The 26495-nt window shown below is 40.8% G+C and overlaps 1 protein-coding gene across 2 annotated transcripts in view; it reads left to right on the top strand.

The window, feature by feature from the left end:
- The window catches only part of LOC137167129 (BDNF/NT-3 growth factors receptor-like), a 259594-nt gene that overhangs the window by 222828 nt on the left and 10271 nt on the right, over positions 1–26495 (top strand). The window contains exon 14 of one of the 2 annotated variants that reach the window (XM_067569138.1): positions 3271–3505. In XM_067569138.1, the coding sequence (XP_067425239.1) occupies positions 3271–3505 (235 nt within the window). Of the gene's footprint in view, positions 1–3270; positions 3530–26495 lie in introns of both variants that reach the window. The other variant, XM_067569137.1, reaches the window with a different exon arrangement.

Below are 26495 nucleotides of genomic sequence, written 5' to 3' on the forward strand. Positions count from 1 at the left end.
GTATTTATGTGCCTAAAGATGTAGATAAGGTCCTAATGGTGCACACAGGTATTTTTGAAAATCCCACTAGGTGCCTGTCTGCATGTTTAGCACCAAAATACCTTTGAAAATCTGTCCCATAAGTCACTTCAGTGCTTTTGCAAATTTTACCCTTTATCTATTGCAATAAAATTATGAATAAGAACTGTTCCAGTAGGTGCCAATTGCTAAATCCTGTATGTTGTCACAAAAGAAGCATTAGAAAATACCAATGATCTACTATAGCACAGTAATATTGCTAATTCTTGATTTAACTCACGGTGTGCAGATTTATGAAGATATGCAGTGACGTGCCTCTGGGTATTGGAGATTGATATCAACTCTTTACTATGTAGAGCTGCTATCATAAATTAATAAGTGTTGATCAAAACACTTGTAGATACCTCATAGGCCAGCCCAAGAATCTGTTGGTCCTGTACATGTACTCTGTGCATTAGTCCATGCTGCCCCACATAACAATAAACAAGGACAGAATTCGATCCTAAATGAAAGCATTTACATAGAACACAGCAAATTCCACAAAGTCTTCCTGGTGGTTTCCAGCACCTTGTTCCACCAAAGGGGTGTGGGTGTCCGATTAGATCTTCTGACCCTGCCAGTTCCAGGAATCTACTGGAGCCAGAGCCATCTGCATAAAGCCCTTTGTTACCATTCTGCCTCCTTCCACTATAGAATTTTGCCCACATTTCCCTGTTGGGATAGCCCTGGTAAATCTGGGAGGATTTCCCCAGTGTATAAGTACCTTAGGAGCTTTATGTTCCACAGTTAGAGACTCTGGCTATATGAACTATTCATCAGATTTTTTTTTTCTCAGAGGGGAGATATGCAAGCTGCTTGCTTCACTTTTATGGCCCTTCATGGCTTATTCCCGCCCTGTCTATAACCTCTTCTATTGAGACATTGATGCCACCTCCACTCTGCAAACAATGCCAGTCTTGACTGCCCATTTGTTAAATTTCAACATTAAAACAAGCTGCAATTGTAGCTGCTTATTAGTCATCATTTGAAATATTTATTTATTTGTTTGTTTGTTTATTTTCTGAATAGATGTTGTTTGGTAATGCCTGAATTCTGGTTTTGAATTATCATAGCGTAATATAGGTTAGCCGACAGTACATGTGCTACATTGGGTTTTTTTTATTAACCAGACCTTGTATTTAGAACATAAAATGATTATGTTGGGACAAGCTGTTTAACGTGATCTTAAATTTGTCATTCCTCTCACATTTGCTACAGCTTGTACTGCAGATGAAAGGTTAGTTGTAATCCCTCTGTAAAAGAGCATCTATTTCTTACCCTGCAGCGCCACCCAAGGCCATCAGGGGAAAACGAATCCAGCGTTTAACCAATTTAGGACCAAACTGAGTCTTGCAGCGTAGTGTCGCGTTTCAGGACTAGGATCGCATCCTGAAGGTCAAAAGCTTCCCTGTGTGTGGCGCAGGAGGAATGATGTAGATCAGGAGGAGTCGATATTACTATCTCTTACAGCTGTGCATTGCTGGAGATAAGCATTGCATGATTAACAAGGAAAATTAGGAAGATAAGCAAGATGGGTTGAACATTTAAAAAATGCATATGTTTAATTTGAAAAGAAATATGTGGTGAAAGATGAATAGGTTTCTAAATTAGTAAAGACTTCACAGCTTTCTCTGTTAGGAAGGATATTAAAAATCTGTGTGGTGAGGATGTACCATGCTTTTTATTATGACTTCACATTTGGGTTTTAACCTGACATTTCACCTCCTGCCTTTATTTTTTTAACTACCACCAGTTGGATGGTTATGCATGCTCCATGGCAGAACATGTGCAGCTAGCTTTTTTGCACTGTGCCAGCTGCAGTTCCAGGGATGTGACAAACTTTCCTTCATTTTGCTCTCAGATCTGTCACTTCATCTGTGAAGTTTTTCTTTCCCCCCCATGGCAATTTTTATATCATACTTCTGGTACGTAGTATCAGAATTTGATCTTGTGGATTTTGATTAATTTGCAAACCTTGTCCGAGCTCCTATACCCTTCTCCCAAGGATGAATTAAGGTTAAATATAACCCACACTGATCAGAAAAGTGAAGATTCAAAGCACTTATTTGGGGTGAGGAAGGGGGTCTATGGGAAAGCAAATCACTGGGTAGAGGAGGGTTGTTTAAAAACACAGGAGTGAGGGAAGGAGTTGGTCTGTTTGGAAGGTCACATCTACAGATATGGAAGGAAGATGCTGCTATAGAATAAAAATGAGACAGGCTGGAGGAAGGGTATTCAGAATGTTGAGGCACATCAAGGGGGAATGATCAGGATCAATTGACCTCTTTGGTTTTGCCTTAATTCACTATTAGATAATGGCCAGTAAGGCTTGCCCTAAAACAGTGCTGGAAATTACTACACTGCAGTTATATATATATTTAGTTGTGCCACCATGAGCTATCAAGGACATGATCTATGCCCCAAAGAGCTTAGGAATTTCTCATGTGAGTGGGCTGATCAGTTTGTTTTAAGGACTTGCTGTACTTCAAAGCTAACCTAGAGCCAGGGAAAGAAACCCAGCTTTCTGATCTGGCATGGCTGTGCCAACTGGAATGAATTTTGTAACCTATCCCCTGTGTATCAAGCAGAATTCACTAGTGGGAAAGTTCACAGAAGGCACCTGGGATTAGTGGAGCTACTTCATGTGGATGGTAAAGTAAGGGTGAAAATCTGAAATCATTCCTCTTATTTCTTTTTCTGTTCCCCAGAGTAAAACTAGCTCTCTCACCTTAAATTAAAAAAAAACAAATGTGCTTCATGTCCCATCTCCCTGTGGAAGGGGATATTAGGTTTTAGAAAGAGGGAAGTAGTGTAGTGTCACTGTAATGGCCTTTCACCTCTAGAGTCCTAAGAATAACTCCTGACTTCGATATTCTCCTGGAGCCATACAGTTAGAACAACTGGCAGCCTTTGCCCAGGAAAGGCCCCTGCGCTAGAACAGCAGGAGTGTAGCAGATTAGGATAGGATGTATATAAGTCCCAGTTCCTTGCTTTCATGAACAGTAAATTCAACCATCTCTCCTCCTCACCCTGAAAGAAAGAGAAAACAATGAAGGAAAAAACACTGAAACAAATTAATTCCTACCACACAGATGAATTTAGCCCATCGCCTTTAAATGAGCCACTATTTTTATATTTTCATTTTCCCTAGTCACTCTAGTTTATAAGTGACCTCTTACTTCATGGGCCCATATTTTTGTGTGCTACATGCAGGGCACACGGACCAGATGCAGTGTTGATGGCAGAAGGCAACCGTCTAGCGGAGCTGACCCAATCCCAGATGCTGCACATTGCCCAACAGATTGCAGCCGGCATGGTTTACTTGGCATCACAGCACTTCGTCCATCGTGATCTTGCTACCCGGAACTGCCTGGTTGGTGAGAACTTGCTGGTGAAGATTGGAGATTTTGGAATGTCCAGAGACGTGTACAGTACTGATTACTACAGGGTAAGTGAACTGTCATTTTCAGGAGTAACTGAGGTCTTGTGCAGTCATCTTATCACATTGATCATACTGATGTCACTTTTATACTGGACAATCCACACATCAGGGACCCTTAAAGAAGGGTGAGTCTGAGTTTTAAAGTTTGGTAAATTTGGAAGCTCCTGGCAAGAGTTGATGGAGATTCCTTTTGTTTATTTATGCTGGCTTTAGGTTTCTTATAAAAATATTTTTAAAAATCTTCAGAGGTCAGAAATTTGACAGGTTTACTTGGCTGCAGAAAATAAAAGGCATCTCTAAAGGGACGTGGTTGGTCAAATTTGGCCCAACACTTAGGTGTTATAAAAATCCGTTCTTACACATTCTAAGACTAGTAAGTGTTTGGACATTGTGTAATGTTTTGGTTTGAATGGATATAACCTGTAGGCAACAGCACTGCATCCATGAAAATTATTTCAGTCAGAAAGAGACTAGGGCAGAACCCTTTATTGGTGGTATGCTCAGCATCCAAAAGGAAATTCATCCTAGCTGACGATAAGTGTTTCCTGTTTTAAACTGATGGTCTTTGCTTTTTTTCACTCTGGTGATGGCTGCGCTTTCAATGGCAAGTGAAGGTACCCTGGTATATATGTCCATACTCTGGCCTATACAATTTTCATTCATGTCCATGGGAGTCAGAATTTATCTCCGAGTTTAATTTTTCAAATTTGCAAAGGACTTCAAAAGGCTTATGGATAAAATATACTGTATACGTTGATGATCCATGTTGGTGTTGTGTGATAAATATCTCTGTCATCCCCACCTTAATTTACCTGCTGATTCCATAAGAGGACAAAGCTGATTCTGCACAATTGTTTGTCAGAGTCCCGAGAAAAGACTGTTATAACATATGGTTAGGGCAGGGCAGGTTAAACACAGGAACTACTGTAGTATTTGTATTCACTGAGTTGTTTTAATTAACAGCTGAAAAGCACAAATCTGTTTGTTTTTGTTTGTTTCTTCCTTTTTTCAATGGGCAAAACCCAGCATTTAATAAACATCTGAGCCAGATTTCCATCACATTTTGTCCTTTGGGAATCTGGTATTTCAAGCTATTGTAATATAAGAATGACATCATTTCAAAACTTGAAAAACACATGCTGTTGTGGTTGCTGGGTATACAGCTGAACTCCGTTTATCCGATCTAAAATGGATGGGGCGAGACTGCATAATCATAAATTCGGATAATCCAAAGAATGGGAAAGGGCGAAGCTGCAGCACCATCTAGCGGCCACCAGAGAGACCGCCCACTTCTGGACCTGGGGTTCACTGGTGGTTTGGTTAGTACAGAGAGCCGGATAATGGAGTGTCGGATAAATGGGGTTCTCCTTATTTTTATTTATTTTTTTTTAATAGCAGAGAGGATTACAGTAGGTGGTTGAAAGTCAGAGCTTGTGGGCATTCTATTTGCATCTAAAGTGTCAATCACACTTCCTGTGACCTTGAGCAAATCACCACTCTGCTTCAGGCCACCCAATGGTAAAATTGGTAAAAGGGAACTTATTTACCTTAGAGAGCCATTGTGAGGCTTAATAATGAATGTTTGTAAAGAATGTCAACAACCTTAAATAGAAGGTGAGCTATATTTTCAATGCCATTTTTAATTATACACCCCTTTGTTTTACACTTGCTGTTGAATAAAAATGGACAATTCCAAACTGCAGAAAGGCAGATGGGAAAGGGATGGAAACATGGATTTAATGTTGTCCACCTCACATGGGGCAAATTCAGACTTGGCACAAGCAGGTGGAACTTCATTGATTTTGATGGCGTTCTCAGCTCTTATGCTAGGTCTGAATTTGACCTGCAGTGCTTGTTCTTGCCACTCAGGCAAAACTCCCACTGAAGTAAATGGGAGTTTAGACTAAGGGCAAGATCCTGCCCTAAGTCAACTTGAATTCCTCCTGGGACGCATGTCAGAGCCACCCATCCAGGTAATCCAATACATTCCTCTCTCTCTCGCCGCTTTCTTTTCCTTCTCTCTTTTTTTCTCTCAGTTTTTCCTTCTCTCACTCTGAGTGCAAGAGAAGGAATGTGGGATGGAGAGAGAAAGGGTGGTAGAGAGGGGGAGGGAAAGTGAAAGTTAAAGAGTGAGTTGTGTAGTAATAAATGTGGGTATGGAATGAATGAGGGGAGAAAGTAAGTCAGCAGAGAGGGATGAGTGACTGAAATGGCAGCAGAACAAGTGGGAGAATGAATTGTCGAAGTGCATGATCCTCAGCTGATGTAAAGCAGCATGGCCCTCTTTATGAACTACACCAATTTACTTCAGCTGAGGATGTGAGATGCAGATGTTGCTCTTGAGTTTGGGCAGTCGGTTCTTCTCCACACAGAGAAGATGAGAGGGACCAGCGCTCCACACCCAGCAGGTCTGCTAGCAAATGTAAACGAGGAATAGGACCATGGCCTGCCTCTCACCCCCCCCTTTCAGACTGGTAGCATCTGTGGGGCTGCTAGTAAGGACCAGGGACTATGTTCCCCAATCAGATTCTGGCCAGCCCTGCTCAGGGATGTGTGGGGGCTACTCAGACTCAGGTCCTGAAAGGATCAGACCAGTAGTGATCTGCCAGAGGGCTGCCCAGAGAATTATGGCAGTGGCAGGGATGGATAGTGATGCTGCCATAGGTGACCTTAGTGTGGCTGTGACCCCTGTTTATAATCAGCTAAGTCTTTTTAACAGGCAAAGTTTAATTACATGTATGGAAGTGATTCTTCCCCTGCACTGGATATTTATGTCAGTGGCTCACTGGAGGGATTTACATTGCTCCAAAATGCACTACAAGAAATGATCTGGCGGTTCCCAAAATCCATATAGTTGGGCGTATCGATAGAATGGCATTAGTTTACTCTGAGAGAACTTCCCCCCCCCGCGCCACATCAGTCAATCTACTGAGATTTTAGATTTGATCAAAGAGGATTGTTCGATGTTTGTTTATTTAAGATGAAGACGGTCCTCAGCCCTTGCACGGTGTTGGATTGCTAATGGCCTTCTGCATTGTATCATGCAGCCACAGAGAGATGCTGCATGGATGACTGCAGAGAGAAATAACCATCGGCTATTGGATGGCATGTGTGCTATGTGGCACTGACTGCCTGGACCGTTATTTATTTATTTATTTATTTATTTCCAGAGTTTGTCAGGAATCTTGGGGGAGGGAGGGAAATTTAATTTGCTAATACAAATGCTAGTGTGTAATGAAACAGCAATAGCTTTCTAAAGCCAGATCAGATGAGCCCGAGGACACAATGAAATTGCAGTGGCTTTCCCTCCCCAACGCTGTCACCCACCCAAGCCAAAATAGGACGACTGACAAGCAATTAGTTTGTCCCCTGCTTTAAAGAGCTCCGCTGACACTCTGCAGAATTACATTGCATTTATAGCAGCACTTCCTTGCATTTATTTGAAAGAGTTTGTATTTCACAGTGGTTGGGGGCCTTTATTTATTTTGCTGATGTCTAGTTTTCATTGATCATGCTCTTGTCCCCCAAGACTTGGGGTTTCCAGTCTTTCTTTCTGACACCAAGATGACTCATCTGCACTACTCTGTGATGTGCTCTAGTGACCCTGGATCATGGTAACAGTTGTTTTTTCTGGGTATTCATTCCTGTACTCAGAGATACTCGGGGTATTCATTCCTGTACTCTGAGATACTATTCCTGTACCCAGAGATACTATTTCAAACCATTTTATGCATCTGCTTCAAATTTGCAGGTGCCGGCTCTGTACTTTTTCAGTCAACATACTTTTTTGTTTTGTTTTGTTTATTATAAACAAGAAAATAAGCAAGAAAAGTCAGCTTATCACATTTTTCATAAGTAAGCTAACGGATGTGATTTAACTCCAACCTAATCAGAGATATTCAGGCTTGATGCAGTGACACTGGTGAAATCCTTACTGCATTGAATTCCATAGGTGTTCTGTCATTGACTTTATTGGGACTAGAATTTCACCCTCTGTTTTTATATGCAGTTGTACAGAACACTATACAGACAGGCCCTGTTCCTGATTTGGGCATCTATCAATGAAATATTAAAGGCTAGATTGTGATTAGCCCCTAGGTGAGGCATAGGGAATGGAGTAAAGACTTCTCTTCCCCACCCTGCCCAGCCACTAAAGAGCAAGTCAGGACTGCAGACCCACATTCAGAAGAGCACAAGGGCTGTTGCTGAATTGTTTGTTCTTTTTCAGGAGCACCTGCCCAAAAAGAGGGTGGGAAGGGATGAGAAATATTCAGAGCCACAGCAGCGAATCTGGCTGGCTGGGCAATGGGGCATATACAATACTCCAAGGGTCTGTTTACACAGCAAAAAAATCCCCACAACGGGGCTGTGCCAGCCAATTTAGGCTTGCGTGAATCGGGGCTGTTTTCTTGCTGTGTAGACTTCCAGTCTCGGGCTGGAGCCTGAACTCTGGGATCCTCCCGCTCCACCGGGTCCTAGAGCCTGGCTCCCGCCCAAGCCCAAAAGTCTACACAGCAATGAAACAGCCCCGCAACCCGTGCCCCAAGAGCCCGAGTTGGCTGGCCTGGGCCAGCTGCAGGTTTTCTTTGCTGTGTAGATGTACCCTAAAAGGGATGTCACAAATTTCTCCCTCCCTCGAGCACTGAGGAGCTTCCGCTGGCATGATGTAGCTCTGTACCTCCACCTACCAAAAGCTCCATGCTAATAGTATAATCTAGTGTTTAATACGACAAGAACCACAACAATAATCATTAATAATAATAGATCTATCAGGTGACATGGTTTTTCTTTGCATCTCTGGCTTAGGCCAGATTCTGATCTCAGATATATAGGTCTAAATCCAGAGCATCACCCTTGAAGTCAGTGGAGTTAAACTGGTTTTAAACTGGTGAAACTGAGAGCAGAATGTGGCCCAGTATTCCTTGGAATACAAACCGAACTCCTAGCATTGTACAGTGTTCTGTTTCTGGCAAGTGCCCGTTATATACTTTCTGGTGACTCGACATACAAAATGTTTGTTCAAGATAACGCTAGTAGAATAATCACCAGAGGGTGATCTCACTAAGCCTATTTCCAGTGTGAAGTGCGTGTTTGTAAGGAGAATCAATGTATGACAGCAGGATGCTAAAAAAAGAAAAAGGTGGGGTTTATATTTATTTGAGCTGTAACTAGCCTGGCTAGCACCACAGTACAAATGTTTACGGCAAGAAACAAGTGTCTCTCTATTCACAAGTGGCAGGAGTGGCAGACCACTCTCAACTGTCAGTACACAGCTGTTTACCTGTGTGGGTGAGTCTGGCGGAGGCTGAACGGAGGAAAAGCAAGAAAGGTTTTGTGAGTCAAGCAGCTTGTCAAGGCATCCTCGTAGGTGTGTGTATTGAATTGTCACAGTTTGAAGGCTTTTTATTAGCTGCTATTTCGGCATCTAATGCTCAAATGAAATTAGCTCCTTCCCTATAAGGTCCCTTCAGCTTTATTCCTTCGTCATAGCCCAACGTACTCATTACGTTGCGTAGAGAGCTAGAGGGTGACAAAGGGCTCCTATAACCATGAAGTATGCAGGTGTACCAGTGTGCAGGTGGTATCACATAACTGGTGATAATCCTGTATACTGTAAATAATGAGCCTGCTACATCAGTGCAAATCTGGAGTATCTCCCTTGCAGTCAGTGAAGTTATTCTGATTTTACACTTGTATAACCAAGAACAGAATTTGCCCCAAAAGATTTTAGATGCCTAATGTGAGCTTTCAGGAGGTCACCAGTATGTCTGTTGTTAGGCAACAGAGTAAAATCATATCCTGGTGGCCAAATTTAGAGCTGGCACACTTGGGCACAGATGCCTTGCCATTTTATGGAGCTGCATTAGCTTGTGCCAGGGCTGAATTTGGTACTGGATCTCTAATCATTTACAGATGTAATCATTTCTCAAATTTAGGTTTACATGTCAGCTTTGCATCAGTTTGAACAGGTTCACAGACTTCATTTTTATTTCTGTTCTCCATTGACACAGATCATACACAATATAGCCTAGGAGGAGAGCCCAAGAGAAAGAGTGTTTTGCAGAGAGCTTCTCTCTTTTTGCCTCGTAACCCTGACTGAACAAAGTTGGCTAGAGGAAGGCGTGTCACATGCCCAGAGCCTTTAATGGGCCATACCTAACAATGGCAGGCCATTACAGTACATATATCCTCCACGTACAGAGATATTTCGGATGCTAAAGTCAGAGAACACAATAATAAACTCATCTCTGTCTGGGCTTGTGTTGATCATCTGAGTTTGAGCTGTTGTATTTAGAGAGTTCTAGGTTTTGGATTTCATGATGTTGACTTGTCATCTCAGAAGCTTAAGAATTCTATCACTCAATTCCTATGATTTAAAAAGGAAGAGAAACAATAGGCAGACATCTGTGAGACTGATACAGTACACAGCTGATTTTGAATGAGCAAATAAGATGTGTATGTAGTATTTTAGAAGACACATATCACATTTTCAAAACCAGTCATATAAAACTGTACATGCAAAATGTGCATGTTCACCCACTGCAAATATAAACCTGCATTTGCACATATGAAATAGGTAATGTTGTGTCTGAGTACTACCTGACTGCACAGTTATTAATTTGTGTGCACAAAAGTGTTTTTTGTGCACACACAAACATGCATTTTGTGGGCACAATTTAGACAGGTAGAACCAAATCCATCCTTGGTGTGGCTCCATTGTCTTCACTGGACTAACATCAGGGATGCATTTGGCCACTGAGTTAGAAAAATCAGACCATCCAAAAAAAGGTTAAAAAAACATGATGAACCAAATTTGTTTTGCTTAATTCTGAGATCACTTTCACATTATGTGCTTGAAAGTTGGAAACAAACTCTGTCTTTACTGATTCATATTCTGGTTAAGGACTGCTTAAAAAGAACAGAGGAACAGCAGAAAAAATTAGGGTGAAATATGGCCCTGAGTAATAAACAAAACTCTAAAGCAATTGTGGCAAATACGGTGGGCCTAATTCTGCTCCAGTTACTTGATTTTCCATTGGAGTTGGGTGCCTAGCTACCCTTTGTCTCTTTGAAAATCTCCCCCTACCGTAGGTTTACACTAGAGGTGGTCTCCCATGAGGCACTATAGTGGCTCAGCTATGCAGAGACAGCAGTCTTGGGAGATATAGTGTAGCCAGGGAAGAGATCCATAGAATAGAGGCATTAAACACCCAAAGTACAAGTCCCATGAGACTAATATTGGCCCCGCCCAAAGCAAAATGTTTCTATTTGGGAATGTAAAAGAATTTTGTTTTGATAAAAAATGTCAAAACATCCCTTAAGGTAGCTCAATGGTTTGAGAGCATGCTTTGTCCTGCTCTGAGCAGGGGGTTGGACTCGATGATTTCTTGAGGTCCCTTGCAACTCTAATATTCTATCATTCTATGATTCTGTGATTTTGCCATTTCCAAATTGAATTTTTTTGGAATTCTTTTTCTTCTACTATAAGTTTTGATATTTCTACTTTTTGTTCCAATTTGTTTTGAAAACGGATGTCAAAATCAGAATTTCCCAAGGGACAGAGATTCTGGTTTTGATCAGTTCTATTTTACACCATTTTAATAAATACCATAGGTTTCAAATGAAAGAAGAATCAGACCCATCATACTGTATGTAGGACATACACCTGTGTCAACTTACCTTTTGGGGGATTCTTAGCACAGATATCCATTTACTTAGAAAATCTTTTTAAAAAATGCATTTAAAAAATTGAATCATCCTTTAAAAAAAAGCACATGCTTGGGTCTAAATTTCAGGAAAACAATGATTCATAAACTGAAATTAGTCCTGTAAACCGTAGAGCTGGAGAGGTTTGGAAAATCCTGATCACAAAATCTGCCTGCTGCCAGTAAATAGGAGCCTGATCCTGGGAGGTCCTCAGCACCTCTTTGGGGGTGCTAGAAGGCCTCAACTCCCATTTAAGCCCTCAGCATCTGACAGGAATGGATCAGAAATCCTCACACCACTAACCAAACCTTGCTGCGCATTAGGTTATAGATATAAGGGAGGGAGTTGGTTTGAAATTCTGCCCATGGGAGACAATGGCAGATTTGCCACTGATTTCAGTAGGACCAGGATTTTGCTCAAGGTCTTTCAAAGCAAAATTTCAATCCATTTTTATTCCGCATTCTCTGGAGTATGTGGACATAGACTGCTATGAGAAGTGTCTCCTATGGTACCTGTTCCTGGACAGAGTACGTACAGAGAAAACTTAGATCTGCATGTGCACCACTTATATCATTTTGTAATTGTGGGGATGAGCCAGGTATAAATACCTAGATCAAAAGAAAGACACTGTACAGGCATGTATGTACTTACTTGAGCATTCTTTTGGGCTGGCAATCTGGAAAATGACAGAATTTAGAGGGTTAACAGTCAGAGCTGTTGACTTTGTGTGTTGTACAACATGGAAAAAAAATCTGGGAACAGCATAGAAATAAAATCCCTTCCTGAGGGATGAGACCTCTCTGAGCTTTTCCACCACACTCAGGAGCTGGAACTGCTGCAGAACACTGATGTGCCTTGTGGGAAACTGGCATTGCTTTCCAAGTGAAGTGGATGCTGCAAAGAAAGGTCACCCCGAGGGATCAGGAGGAAAGGGTTTCTTTTGAGAGTGGTCACTGAGCAGCTCTCAACGGAATCCTCATAAGCCTCCAACAGGGGGGCTTTTTTATGCGAATAGCCTCTCTCCTTGAAATAGGGATAGTGGTTGCTAGGCAGTTTTCCTAAACAAGCATTTTTTTTCCTGGTCCAAGGACATTGGGGACATTTCTGCTAACAGAAGCAAGGAAGTGTGGAAAAGGAACAGTGATGATTAAACTGAAATATAATACATAAAGGAGATGGCTGGATGTGGTGAAGGGACTGTGTCAGCTAGTAACACAGCAAAAGCCTGCAATTCTGACTCTGTAGATTAATACATAAGCATAAAATAGCTATTGACAGTGGAAGCAAAGGAAGCTTCTTATCTGATGGGACTGTGGCTGGCAGAATAAGTCGCAGGTACCCAAAGTGCATGTAAATAGGGTCTAATAAGTATACTTTGCTTTACTTGAACTCTTGCTGCTTGACCAATTACCAGGGCCTTAAGAAAGTCCTGCCCTGCTGTTTTTCTTGACCAGATGATGATTTTTAGGAGAGCCCATTTATTCCTGAATGTTTAGTTGTCCTTACTTATCAGACTGCCAGTCAATCAATGAAAACACTGCTTTCCAGATCTCAGTGTTCCAAAAGATTTGTAATATGGATCAGCCCACCTCAGCACTTTGGTTTTGCTTATTTTTAATACTTTATGTACAATATTTTAAAGAAGGTGCAGGTGGCAGAAGAGTTCTGAGATTGTTTCCTCTTTTTCAGTAGCCAAAAGAAAATGTGAAAAAGTATCAAGGACCCTTATGCTCCTCTTTTCGTCTAGTGGACAGGAGAAGAGCAAATCGACAGATAAAGCCACAGTGAGATCCTTTGAAGTGAGGACTTCTTTCTTTCTTTCTTTCTTTCTTTCTTGCGTGCATTCCTGCGTGCATTCTTGCATTCTTTCTAGTAAAGTCATATTGCAGAGAAATACTCTGAAGAAAAAAAATGTAGTTACCTAGTTCAGTGTCCTCAGTTTTACCCTCGGAAATTACTACCCATTTGTCCCTTAGTGATAACCTACCTATTGCTGCTCTTCAGGTTTCTGGGAAGTTTATATTCCCAGGTTCCCTTGAGATTTTAAGGGAGCTTATATGAAATTAGATTTACAGCCAGGTTATGCCCCTATATTCCAGTTCAACTAACATTGAGCCTAATTCTGAACTACTGAACTCAGTTGGGATTTTGCCATTGACTTCAGTGGGAGCAGGAACAGGCCCACTGAAATGTTAATAGAGTAGTACCAGCCCTGCCAGATCATTCAAGTGAAGCATCTTAAAATATTTCCTTACTAAATACTGCAACTTTGCGCTGCTCTCTCATGAGACATAAATATTATCTTTTCAGTTTTCAAACTATGTTTGTGTTGGTCAAAAGTTTAACATGCTGAATAGATTAATTTTAGCGTTATGCTTATGGAGGGTATAACTCTGCTGTGGTACAGCTGTTCCTTAGCTTTTAAGTTGTATTCAGGACCAGATTTTGGAGCAGGAAAAACAAATATTGCGAGACTCGTGATTATATAGTGACTTTTGGTAACACTACTCCAATGGAGAATCTGTGAATCTCTTTAACAAAACCATTCATACCCATGGAACAAACTACATGCTATTTTGAGATAGTAAAGAGACTTTTGAAGATAAATGGACCTTGAAACTGAAACAGTTTAAAATACAAAATATTCACCAGATCTTGCTTTACGTGTTCAAAACTTGCAACTCTTGGTAAAAGGCAAAAAGAGTCACGTATGTTCCCATAGGGTAATCATGGCCAGTGTTGAAGTCAATGGGTAAAACTTCCACTGACTTCACTAAGCCAGGATTTCACCCAAAGATCCTGTGAATCACAAAAATGTTCTAGTTTTGACAGTATTAGTTCTATCTGCAACTGTGAGTTTAATAGATACATTTAAGGGGAAGAAAATCCTCTTCAGCCTGTGGTAAAATGTCCATGCTCCAGGACCCACGCACTTGCAGAGGGAGGAGGGAGAAGCCCTGGGGAGCATATTCATGTGTTTTCCCATTTTAAACACAAACACTTTCCCACAACCAACAACCAGGAAGGGAGACAGCCTCTCAACAGCCCCATGAGGCAAAAAAAAAAAAAAGCTTTGCTGGCAAATGGTTAGATTTTCTTCCTGAAAACTACACTTTGTGTATTAATAGATAGCAGTTTTCAGCTAATATATTATTTGAAGTAGGTACATTTTTTCCAAGGGAACGTTTTGAAATTACTTTCTGTTTGGCCTATAAAGAAAAAATAAAATTACCCCTTAGAATTATTTTTAAGAGCTGCAGGGTTAGTGTTCTTGTTGTAACCTAGGAACCTATCCCTGCAACAAACCCCGTTGCCAGCTCTGCCCGCACATCGACTCTAGTGACACCATCACAGGTCCTAACCACATCAGCCACCCCATAAGGAGCTCATTCACCTGCACATCTACTAATGTAATATATGTCATCATGTGCCATCAATGCCCCTCTGCCATGTACATTGGCCAAACCGGACTGTCACTATGCAAAAGAATATATGGACATACATCAGACATAAAAATGGTAACATCCATAAACCAGTAGGAGAGCACTTCAATCTCCCAGGACACTCTGAAGCTGACTTGAAAGTTGCCATACTTCTACAAAAAAAACTTCAAAAACAAACTTCAGGGAGAAACTGCAGAGCTGGATCTCATATGCAAACTTGACACAATCAAATTGGGTCTGACTAGGGACTTGGAATGGTTATCTCATTACCAGAAGTAATTGTCACTGTTCACACATTCTCACCTTTTAATCAATGGTTGTGAATAGGCCTCATCTACTCTAACTGAATGGACTTTATTTACACCTACCCTCCCCATTGTTGTTTCTTACCCTTGGATGTACATATATATCTCCTATCTGATTTCTGTTTCATGCATCTGAGGAAGTGAGTTGCAGCCCATGAAACCTTATGCCTGCAGATATTTGTTAGTCTTTAAAGTGCTATAGGACTCTCGTTGTTTTTGCTATATAGAGACTAACATGGCTACTCCTCTGGATCTTTGGGAGAAGCATATTTATGTTATAGGAAGGCCAGTGGGAAAGCCAGTGCACAAACAATGAAATTTATCCCTGTGCAGCCAGCATGAGGCCTAAACACAATTTATGTCTACAAAATAAGGCTTGAATGGATCTTAAATGTTGCATGAGCCTTATGTTGTCCCTCTGCAGAGGAGTGAATTTCATCCCGAATGAATGGCGTATAGACCAATGTAACAATTCCTACTATTTGCATATGCTTGTACGTGCATACAGACAAAACTGGTCTCTTAATCATGTTCGGAAAAACTGAGTTTTGAAAACAAATGTTTGTGTGGTAGTTTTGAGCTGGAATAAATGGTGAATTTGGATATGAGCTGCTTTGCATATTCCTACATCCCATGCATTATTCAACCTATTGCTGTCTGTCTTTGTTGTCTTTATTATGTAGAAGGAAAAAGAAATAGAAAGGAAAGTGAAGATTATATAACAGATATAACTATATTAAGTGGAACAAAAAACTTTAATGCAACTTTAAGATTGCACTGTTAAAATCACAAAAAGACAGGAAACGCACAGAAGAGCTTTCTCAATTACACTGCAGATCCTGAGATATAGTCTGTGAAATGAACAGTAATATATTAATTTACACATTTAATCAGAAAAAAAGGAATAAAAATGCAATATGCAACACATCTGAGTTAACATTGCTTTAGCTTTTTCTGAATTTTTGTGATTTTAACTATGCAGTCTTAATCTTGCATTATTTTACATTTCATGTCATGGGGATGGTTTAAATAAAAAGCAGTACAAATAAAAAGGAAGAGGAAAAAATCTGGATCTATTTGGCTTACAGAATGTATAAGCTCCTTGTTTGGCATCTATTCAGCTTCACATTTTAGGTTCAGCTCATTTAGCATCCAAATGTTTGGGTATAAATGCAAACCTTGTCCTACCTATCAAATCTTGTGAGTATTTTTTATGCTGTGTCAGACTACTTTGCACACTTCTTGACTGGTACCTGGAAGTGCATTAAAAATGTTGACTGCATTGTTTTAAACCTCAAAAAAGATTTGATTCAGGCGTGGGTCATATTTGGGTTTCAAGTTTCAAGAGTGGGTAGCATATTTATCGGAATCAGTTTGCTCCATCTTTAGTTTTGAAAAGGGCACTTGAATGAGAGATTTTAAAATTTGGGGAAGACAACTTAAATAAAGACAGATCTTCACAGCAAGTGAGACATTCCCTACTATTTATCAGTCTGCCCACCACTGTGATCAGTTCTGCTAGATGAAACTTCATGGAAAATAATAATTTCTTAGCTTTCACCAGAGCAGCTGGTGCTCCTGCTCTTCAAATCCAGCTCTGATCCTTGGCTTGACTTTCAATTCTGACTCCTGTTCCAACCACTCAACCTGGCTGCCTCCATCTTAGCCCTGCCACTGGGAGAATTGGGTTCTAGTTTTGGATCACAATTGTGTAGCTGGAACCCATCTATAATATTGGTATGTTTTTTCCTGATCACTGTCAGACACAGCAAATATTATTTGGTCCTTGTCTTTTTCCACTCTCCCTGACATATCATAAATACTGTAAATTCAGTATGAAATGTCAAAGGATGAAAACATGTATGAACGCTCTTCTTATGCGCTGTCTGTGTCTCACTTCTGGTTTCTTCACCTTATCATTTCCTTCAGGAAGCGGGGAGAATTAAACTTCAATTTTTCCATCCGTGCCATCCATGAACGATGTGGGTGGCTTCCACCTGAGATGGGGTTAGCACAATTCCCACTAGCTCAGAGATGCTGCCACAGCTCTTGAAATATCATGTGGTAGGAATGTAAGAATTACCATAGTGGGTCCAACTAGTGGTCCAACTACCGTGTGCAGCATATATGTAATGTGCATATATTCAGTGTGTGTTACATGTCTTCTGCTGGGCCTGGTCCACAGAGACTGTGAGTCTGTTACAGCCGTAGCTACAGAGCTTGGCTTTCTAGCTCAATGGTGATTCATACTTTTAGCTCTGGAGTTCCCTGGTCAGATCTCCTGTGTATGGGCACTGTCACATGGGCACACACAAAGCATGGTCAGTCGCTAGCCACCAAATGGCAAACGCAACACAATCTCCCTAATAGCATCAGCGATGTTAGAGATGGAAAAAGACCTTGACCAATTAGTGGCAGGTGCAGTCATAAGCACTTTATGCACGGTATGTACTGTTCCCTGGCGGCCATTGGCTTTTTGAGGTCGCATTGGTGAGATGCCCAGGCAGAACGAGGCTGTCCTACTGCCTGCTCAGATTTGGCCCTGCGACCCCTCTGTCATGATGGGGGGAAGTGGGGCAAAACGGAGTGGGGCTGCAACCCTCTTCAGTGGGTCACAATGCTACTTGTTCAGTTTTGGCCCTTCGACCTCTCCATTGTGATGGGGCAGGGGTGCCAAAATTGCGTGGTGCTGTCACCCCCGCGCTGACGTGGTGGCTGAGGTTCCTGCTCCTCTCAGTGCCAGAAAGCAGGGCAGACCCAAGGCTCACCAGCCGGGGAGGGGTAATGAGTGGGCAGTAGGGTGGAGGAGGCAGGGGTTCCTGGGAAGGAGGATTGCAGGGGGGTCCCTGGGCTAAGAGTCCTGGGAGGGGGTCAGTGTAGGGGCATATGGGCCGGGGGGTCAGGCAAGTGGAGGAGAGAATGCCTCAGAGAGGAAGAGGAGAGTCAGGCGGTTGTGTACGTGTGTGTCGGGGGGGGTGCCTTGGTGAAAAATTTCAGGGATCTTCCTGGGATCAATCCCTCTGCTGGATAAAATACCCAGCAGAGGATGCAACAGATATTAAACTGAGACTGCTTTTGATCGTATTCAAAAGGTTGATGTTTATGTCTCAGTTCACCTCTCCCTACCACACCCCAAAAAATCTATCCTGTATGAAATCACGATGCAGAGATTTGCCTTGAAGTTCACCTCATGATTTCATCATTTTTCTTAGTTCTCAGACTTGGAGCAGTGTGAATTCCAAATCAGATCAGATGCTTGATTTCCTGCATTTCTCTGGGTATATGTTTTAGGATCAGTCTTCATTGCAAGTCTCACAGGGGAATTTCAGGGAGTTTGAGAACCAAGTTTCATAATCTCGAGGTCGTAGTGGAGTTTCTGCACCAGGATTGAAATCCCAGTGAGTAGCTCTCTGCAGCTGTAATTTTAATTACATAGAAATACTTCCCTGCCTTTTACAGAGCAACCACCCAAAGTTAAAAGGAATCTGGAGACTGCTGGGCATAGGCAGGTTAAATTATAGTTATTACCAGAGAGCTATTTAAAGATCAAAGATGACTGCCCTCTGAATAGCAAATCTCCCACCCCCCATGAAACACAAACAAAATGAAAAGTTTGCTTGTTATTCCGAAGTTTCACTAGCATTCAGCTAATAATTAGCAAGATCGAGTGCTTCACTCCACTGCTCTTTCTTCTACTTAAGAAATACTTCTTTACTACTTCCAGAATATGCCAAACTAAACCCAGAAAATTAAAAGGGAGAATTGACATATTCATTCTATTGCTCTGCTTTACAGCTTTTACTTCCAGCGACCTATTTGGTTAAAATGCTAGACTTCAATTTGTAAAATAACTTACCTGCCCATTTAGCGTGCATACATAGCATCATAGCATAGCATGAAATATGTATGTGTGCGAGTGTTTGTGTTTGTGTGTGTATTCGAATGCATGTGTAATTAGTATTAGGAGGGAGTTGATAGAGACTCCTATATTTAGATTGCCTGACACTTTCCATTATAAAAGATTCTTGCAACATTATTTTGAGACGTTGTAACATCTTCATTGTTTGCAGCAAGCCTTTGAAATTCGGTAGGAAGAAAGCCTGGGGGCTAGAGAAGTGCATTTTCTTTGTCTAATGACATTCCGTTCAGGTTTAGCTGTGTTATAAACTGTTGAAAATTGCCACTTCTTTTCTGTTGCTTGTACTGTCAGCAAAGTTTTGGCAGCATGCCAGAATAATAACTGAACATGAACACCTAATTGGAAGCTGGGCCCAGAATTCTACTAAAGCATCAGCAGCTGCAGATTCTACCTGGAGCAGCCCAGCTCCTGCCTGAGCAGCTGGTGAGGATGGATCAGAAAGGGACAGAAACAGGCCATGCTCTCCTCCTCCAACCCTCCTCCCCAGTGTCAACACATGGTCCTGTGGCCCATCACTCCTTCTGGGGACACCACAGAGGGCAGGAGCTCCTTCCATCTCCTGAATGGAAAGTGAGATAGCCAAGCTGGGCTCCTCCCTCAACCACCACCCAGACCCAGTTTATGGCCCCAGAGGCCTCCCCTGTGGAATAACAGCCTCCTCCTGCTAGCAGCTAATGTATTTAGTTCTGTAGCTCAAGTAGTAGATGTCTCTGGTACAATTCTGAAGCTTCCAGAATCAAACCCTGATGATAATGTGTGATCAGAGAGGTTACAGTTGCACAGAATAAGGCGTGAAGTAAGTAAGACATGGGGCCATAGGTTGAATGATGAGAATAAAAAGAAATATTGAAGAGCTTTCTCAATTCCTGTGCACTGTCCATCCTGTGCACTAAATGATGTTGGGGTCCTTTGGAAAATATAATATGTGATTATGTAATTAGAGACTGTATCATTCTGCATACATACTATGAGGCTGAGTTAGGGTTGAACAGGCAACCTAAATTCTGGCATTTTCCAACTTCTGAGTGCTTGATTTTGCAACTTGAAGTGATGTTTTTTAGGATATTTATTATCTATGTAATTATATAGATAGTATATTGAATTCTATATTATATTCATAATGTAAGATATGTATTATATATAATTCTAGTTAAAAAATCATGTACATATTGCACATCTATATCACATAGATATACTATATCTGTACATTATACATTTCATATATGTACCATTTATGTGGACATAATATCCATGTGATCTTGTGATGAATTGCACTAGCATGTGATAAATATGTATAGTATATGTCTGTTCAGTTACCTGTTTCCTACAATTATATCACCTGTTCACTAATCCATCTCCCCAGGGCCTATTCTAAAATTCCAACCCTCTGAGCAGCTTCTAGTAGTCCCATTTTGTTTTAATTCTGTATGCCAGAGAAACATTTTCTTGTTCTTCCCCAAAATGAGGAATTTTCTACCAAATGTCCCACTATGAGTCACATGATGGATAAGAATATGTGCAGGGCCAGCTGGGTGCTGAGCACTTCTGAAAACCAAGCCACTTATTCACATGCTTGATTATGGACTTTTCACACCTTGGTCCTACTGTATATCCAGGTGACCTCTAGTTGACTCTTTGAAGGTCATCTCTATATGTAGCCAAATCTGTGCTTTCAGTATACGTGCATTAACAGTGTCTGGCTTACAAGATGTTTATTCAATAGCGCAGACAGGTCTTTCTTTTTGAAATGTGCCTTCCCACATATTCACAAAGACACAGACTTACGGCCAAATTATGAGGGCCCTGCCTGAATGCACTAGAAATAGGAAAGTGACATCTATGCAGCTGCTGGAGAGCACAGTTAAGGCCCCTAATCCGTAGTGTCGTTAATGTTAACATACCCAGATGGGGCATGTATGGGTTGGTTCATGGACGCATTTCCCCTGGAGGCCAGCAAAGCTGCACTGGCATCACACTTAAAGATTTAGCAGTAGCCACTTCCTATGCATACTCTCTCTCTTCCCCAAAAGTGCCAGTAGATGCATTACACTTTTCGTAGGCAAAATCCTTGTAGGCACCACTGCCTCTGTTGCAATACAATTTTGTCTAGATCTGTATATACAAACGTATCACACAAGTTCAGTGTTCATTTGACCGTCCATTCTCTTTATAATCAGAAATGACTACAAAAAACATTAATTTGTAACCTATCGTTCTTGCCTCTGAAATGTGGGGTTATTAGGAGAGTGTTCAGTATCAGAGAGTTGTTGAAGTTGGTTTCTTATGTTTTCCGGTTTCAAGGGCATTCAAGGCTCATTCTTCTGAGGACTCAATGAGATTTTTTAGATAAGAAACAGCTGCAGGATTGGTTTCATAGTGTCTTGAAAAAAATTAGCCATGTGATGGTCCAGGATTTGAAATATCTCACATTGCAATATTTATACACCATCAAGTTACAGATCAAAATCTGCATAGTTACATTTTATGGTCTGGATGAAAATGTATTTTTTTTAAATAGTTAGCTTATGAAAGTAATTCCCCTTCTTCATTCATACATCAGAAAGCCATAAATGCTAGTTAAATCACTGTTTAGTATATGAAAGGTGAGACAGTGATCAACAGAGAAGAGGAAACAAAAATAAAGGCACTTTATTTCTGCACACTAAAAATTAATAATTCAAACATGTATCATGCTATTGAATAGCAAATTGTTTTATGGCCTAAATTTTGGGGACAGCATGTGCTCCTGTCTGCCATTAAACTTAATTTCTTGTTTGATAACATGATTCTCATTTGATTTGTTCTGTTTTCTGCGTGCACAGATTCTGTAGATTTTGTAAAACAGTTACCTGGAACTAGATTAAGTTATATTTCTATAAGTGACTCTAAATCCCTCCCTTTGTATTTCCTGGATCTTTACACTACTATCATTAGTGGTGACAAACCTGAGGTATTGCAGGATTCTGAGGGGCCAATCTTGTTACTTTTCAATCCAGTGGGAATTTTGCCCGTGTCCTCAATGGGTGCAAAATCAGTTCCCAAGGGGCATACGGAAGAGCACCCAGAAAGCAAAAATCCTAGTAAAAGCTTCATTTTGCTGGTACCAGCTGAATAAGGGAATCACTGTGGGAATGGGAATGTGCTGTCTATATCTGTCGGAACAAAGAACCTCCTTCCTGCTAATTTTAATGTTGTTGTATCCTGCCTTGTGCTGCAGAGTAAGAACCTCTCTCTGTGCTCTTTGCTTCATCAGAATACCAAGCAGGGTCTATTGTTGTGCATCCTTTGGTACTTCAGCTTCAAATCCAAACACCACTTAACTCCTCGAGATATTCTGACTTGGATCTTAAATGAGTTCCCAGCATTAAGCTGGTTTGTTTGAGTTGTCAATAATGCCAGACACAGAAAAAGAGCTAAAACATTTGTTAAGCCCTTTACGTGAGAAGGGCTGCCTGGGACATAATCAGCTCTAGTTCATCTTTAGAAAAGTGCAGAACTGGTCTCAATTCTTAAGAACATTCCCTTAGAAGAACATTTTTTTTCTTGTTTTGTTTTGTGAGCAAAACAGGTTTATCGACATTATGTTCCATGAAGGCTCAATGCAATAATGAGTCATGTTGTGTGGAACTGTGACGCAAAAGGTTTCATCCAAAGAGATGGTACATTGCTTTCATTACATCTAAGAAACAAAGAGAGCAGGGAAAAAATCACTATGAAGACAGAGCTCTTTGGAAATTATTCTGGAAAGGGTAAAGCACCCTACCCCTCAGAATATGTTTAGGAATCCCCAGGAGGCAGAAATGAGCACACAGTAGGGTTCCCATTGCCACAGACCCTGAATATTGAAGAAAGTCCTTTGAACATGAGGCCTGAGGTTGTTGTTTTTAAAGGCTTAAAAAAAAAAGTGTTTCCCCTGCAAGACGACCGTTCAGAATGTATCTCAGAACAACAGCAATCCTGTTTTTTATGGGAGTCTGGCCACCTTTAAGCATGATAGTAATGGTCTGCAGTATATTTTCAAAAACTGGCAGTCACACTCTGAAATGCAGTCTCTGTAAAAATATTGAGCTGCGTGCTCCAAATTATAAACAGGGGGCGAAGAGCTTAACTCAGCTGTTTAAAGTCAAAAATATATGTGACACTAAAGAATCTGATAGTTTTTCATTTATTGTACCCTGGATACGTGTGAATCTTTATGAACACTATGTACATGGTGTGTGTGATGTCCTGGAAATAAACACCAAGACAACACATCTCAGCCCCCCCCACAACACCAGTGCTACCACCATAATGACTACTCCTTATTCCTCCCCCTTTCCTTGTGCCCTTCCTCTAACCATCTTTTAAGATTCACCAGTGGAATTTGCTCAAAACGTTGAGATGGCAGGTTTTGCGCATTTGGAGACTCAGTTTCCATGGTAGCAAACCTCATCAGCTAGGGGCAGGCAATTCAGGAGAACGGGGGAGGGGGAGAGAGGGAGAAGTCATTAAAGTGTGTCAATTAGTATGCAGTGCCATCACTGCCTTTGTAGTGCGCTCTCAAAAAAGCAGGCAGTGTTTTGTGGTGTCCCAGCAGCACAGAGCTGGAATGAATGAGCAGATGGATTCTCTAGCTTTTAACTAGAACCAGGCAAAGCTGAATAACAGTTTGCCATGATACCAATATTAGCATGCACAATAACAGAGGGTAGGAGCTGGTAGGGGCATCGGACATGCTCCTTCTATCATATGTATTTACTGTGTTAGCTCCTCCCCCCCATCTGAAAATAAACCACAAAAATAGTTCAGTCTCTTAGAGAAAATAAGACATTTCTTTGGTTCTCCAGTGGACAGAAATGGGGCAAAAATATGGGGAGAACCCTATGATATTGTTATAATTGACAATATCATGGAAAATGCAGTGAAATTTACCTGGATAACTGGTAAAGGAATAAGCTCAGATTAAGACATTATATTATATTTTCTCAGCAACCAACCAGGTAATAGAGAGTAGCCGATCATGGCTCTCAGATGAGATGCAAAACTGAGATCATGGCCACTTGTAGTCATTAAAGATCCCATGGTACTTTTTCATGAGAGCAGAAGTCAGATCCAGTATCATGGCCAATTTCCAATTTGGTAAATTACATTATGCTGACCTGAATTGCCCTCCCAGTTTGCCTTGGACACTTCTTGGTCTGTGCCTTTGGCAGGTTTTCTTTGTGCTATTAAACAGCTGCAGCATTTCGCTTTGAAGTGGTTACATTTCAGTCATGGATGAAGTGATACTTATCTATAGCTTGCATCGAAGTAGAAGTTTTGTAAGGCCATTATTGTATTTCTGAATGAAAAGTGCTGTATAAGTGTAAGTAATTTTATTGATTAATTACAAGAATTAATTCTGTTGTGATAAATATCTACTAAAACATTGAATCTATAAAAATAATGCATTCTATCCATGCCAAATGGCTCAAGATTTATGTGGTTGGGTTGTTTTATGGATCGATCAAGTTCCAATAACTTCCCCCCATTATTTTCCTTGTTACAGTAATCTGCCCCATAGAAGTTTGAGATGGAAAAGTCCTGTTGATTAATAATTATTATTTATTTTTATTTATTATGTCATATAATCCATCCTATTGTCAATGCGGGATTGTTCCCCACAGTATTCCTTCAGTACTTTATTAAATATCCAGTTGTTTTAAGACATGGATTATTGATCCCACTGAATGGAGGGATTTTTTTCCCCCCTGGAGTATAAGTGCAAAGCTTGAGTAGCTTGTCTGTATGCTGATGGGCTCAGCAGAGAAAGAAAGCTTCCCCACCAGGCTGCAGAGATGTTTAAGAGCATTAACTCCTGTGGCTCATGTGCTCCCCTTCTCAGGGGCTATAGGTGGTGGAGTTGCCACACGGCCAAACTATCTGGGTGGCAACACTCCGGGAGTCCCCCCCAGAGCTGTGTTTCATAGTATACAAGGATGTGCACCCCATGTGAGATTTCTCCAAATTACGATCCAGCCTCCCTGTGCAGCAGAATCACACCACTTCTACTGAGACCTCCACAACCGCAGAAGTGGTGCAAAGAGTCAGATTTTCTTGCGGTCTCTTAAAAAATGTGGCTTGCTCTAGAGGTGGTTCAAAAATTTGGATTGAAAAATGTGGTTTCAGCTAAATTGTTTGACCATTTTTTAATTTTTCTGAATTCCATTTTGTTTCAAATTGACATTTCAAATCAAAACTACGTTTTTGGTCTCAAAGTGTCCAATCAAAATAAAAAAGTCTTTTTTTAAAATGTTGATTCAGAACAAAACATCATTTTTGAATGTCCAGTTATTTCATTTTGGCTGAAAATGTTGAAATTTTCCAGTCCAGCAATTCAATTGCAAACATTTCAAAATATTTCATTGTGTGAAAAATTTGGATATTTTGACTTTTTGATCCATTTCAGAATGGAAAGTAATTTCAAAATGTCAACATTTCTCATGATAGGAAAATTCTTTTTTATGAACAGCTCTTGTTTGTTGAATAGATTAGCCCAAGTGTATTAATAACCCAGGGAGTAATTTGTATCAATCTGTTTTGGCATAAGGAGGATATTCACTTTACAGTCCTGGGATAGTTAACTCCCATTGGTGCCCTTGATGCATCTTATGAAGTTTTTTGTCCTGCCGTTACAATCTAGTTTGAGACTTATGAAGTTACAAGTAGTGTGCATGTTAAATAAGGAGTCATTACGAAGCGTGTGTTAATGAGTTCACATATTAAATACCCCCACCCTTGTACAGTGTATTATTAGCTGCTCTTCCTTATACTTCTACATGAAGCAAATAGATCTAGGTGCAGCAGCAGCCTCAATTTCCTGCAAACTGCTTTCTGTAACCTCTCTGCCCTTCAAGCAATATTGGAATAAGAATCCTCTGTCACCGTATCTTCTCCATGCCGTGGAAAGGTTCCAGCTACATCATCTGAATCCTAGTTCCCACTTGCAGTCTGCAGTTCTGTCATTTATTTAAAATGGTTCCCCTCTATGTGCATGCATAACTGCTACTATTAATTATTATTATTATTTGTATTACTGTAACGCAGTCATTGTTATGCAGATGCATCCCAGGAAGAATAAGTTGGAGCGAGTGAGTGAGATTCATCCTTGTGCAGAAGACTAGCACAAGGTCTGAGGCATTCTTAAACCTCCCTGTGCCTTAATTTAAGAGGTTAAGTGGGACTTAAGAGGGGTGGCCTTGTTCTGGCGCTCTGCACAGAGCTGAATCTTCACTTTGGTGCATAGCTTGGGTCAGTTTTCATAGAATTGAGGATTAAGACAGAAATAATATGATATTTATGAGATGTTAATTATGTGGTTTGTGAATTTGAAATAATCATATTTCAACACCGAGGACAAAGATAATAAATACAAAGGACTGTAAATGCTGTGTTAATAGTTGTGGGGCCAATGCTTTGTGCAAGTGGGAGAAGACTAAAAGCTGCTTAAAAGCAGTGGCTCTGCTGCACAGGGTAGGACACAAACACAGCAACTATTCCACACAAGGCAACTGCAGATACACATAGGCTATGCCACATCTGGCAGCAGCAACTGTACTGTGCAAATCCCTTTGGATTTACATTCATAGTGGACATTGAGATTC

This window comes from Emydura macquarii, unplaced genomic scaffold (assembly GCF_026122565.2).
Source record: "Emydura macquarii macquarii isolate MOO-44397 ecotype Brisbane River unplaced genomic scaffold, CSIRO-AGI_Emac_v2 contig_2897, whole genome shotgun sequence".
NCBI classification, from domain to species: Eukaryota; Metazoa; Chordata; order Testudines; family Chelidae; genus Emydura; species Emydura macquarii.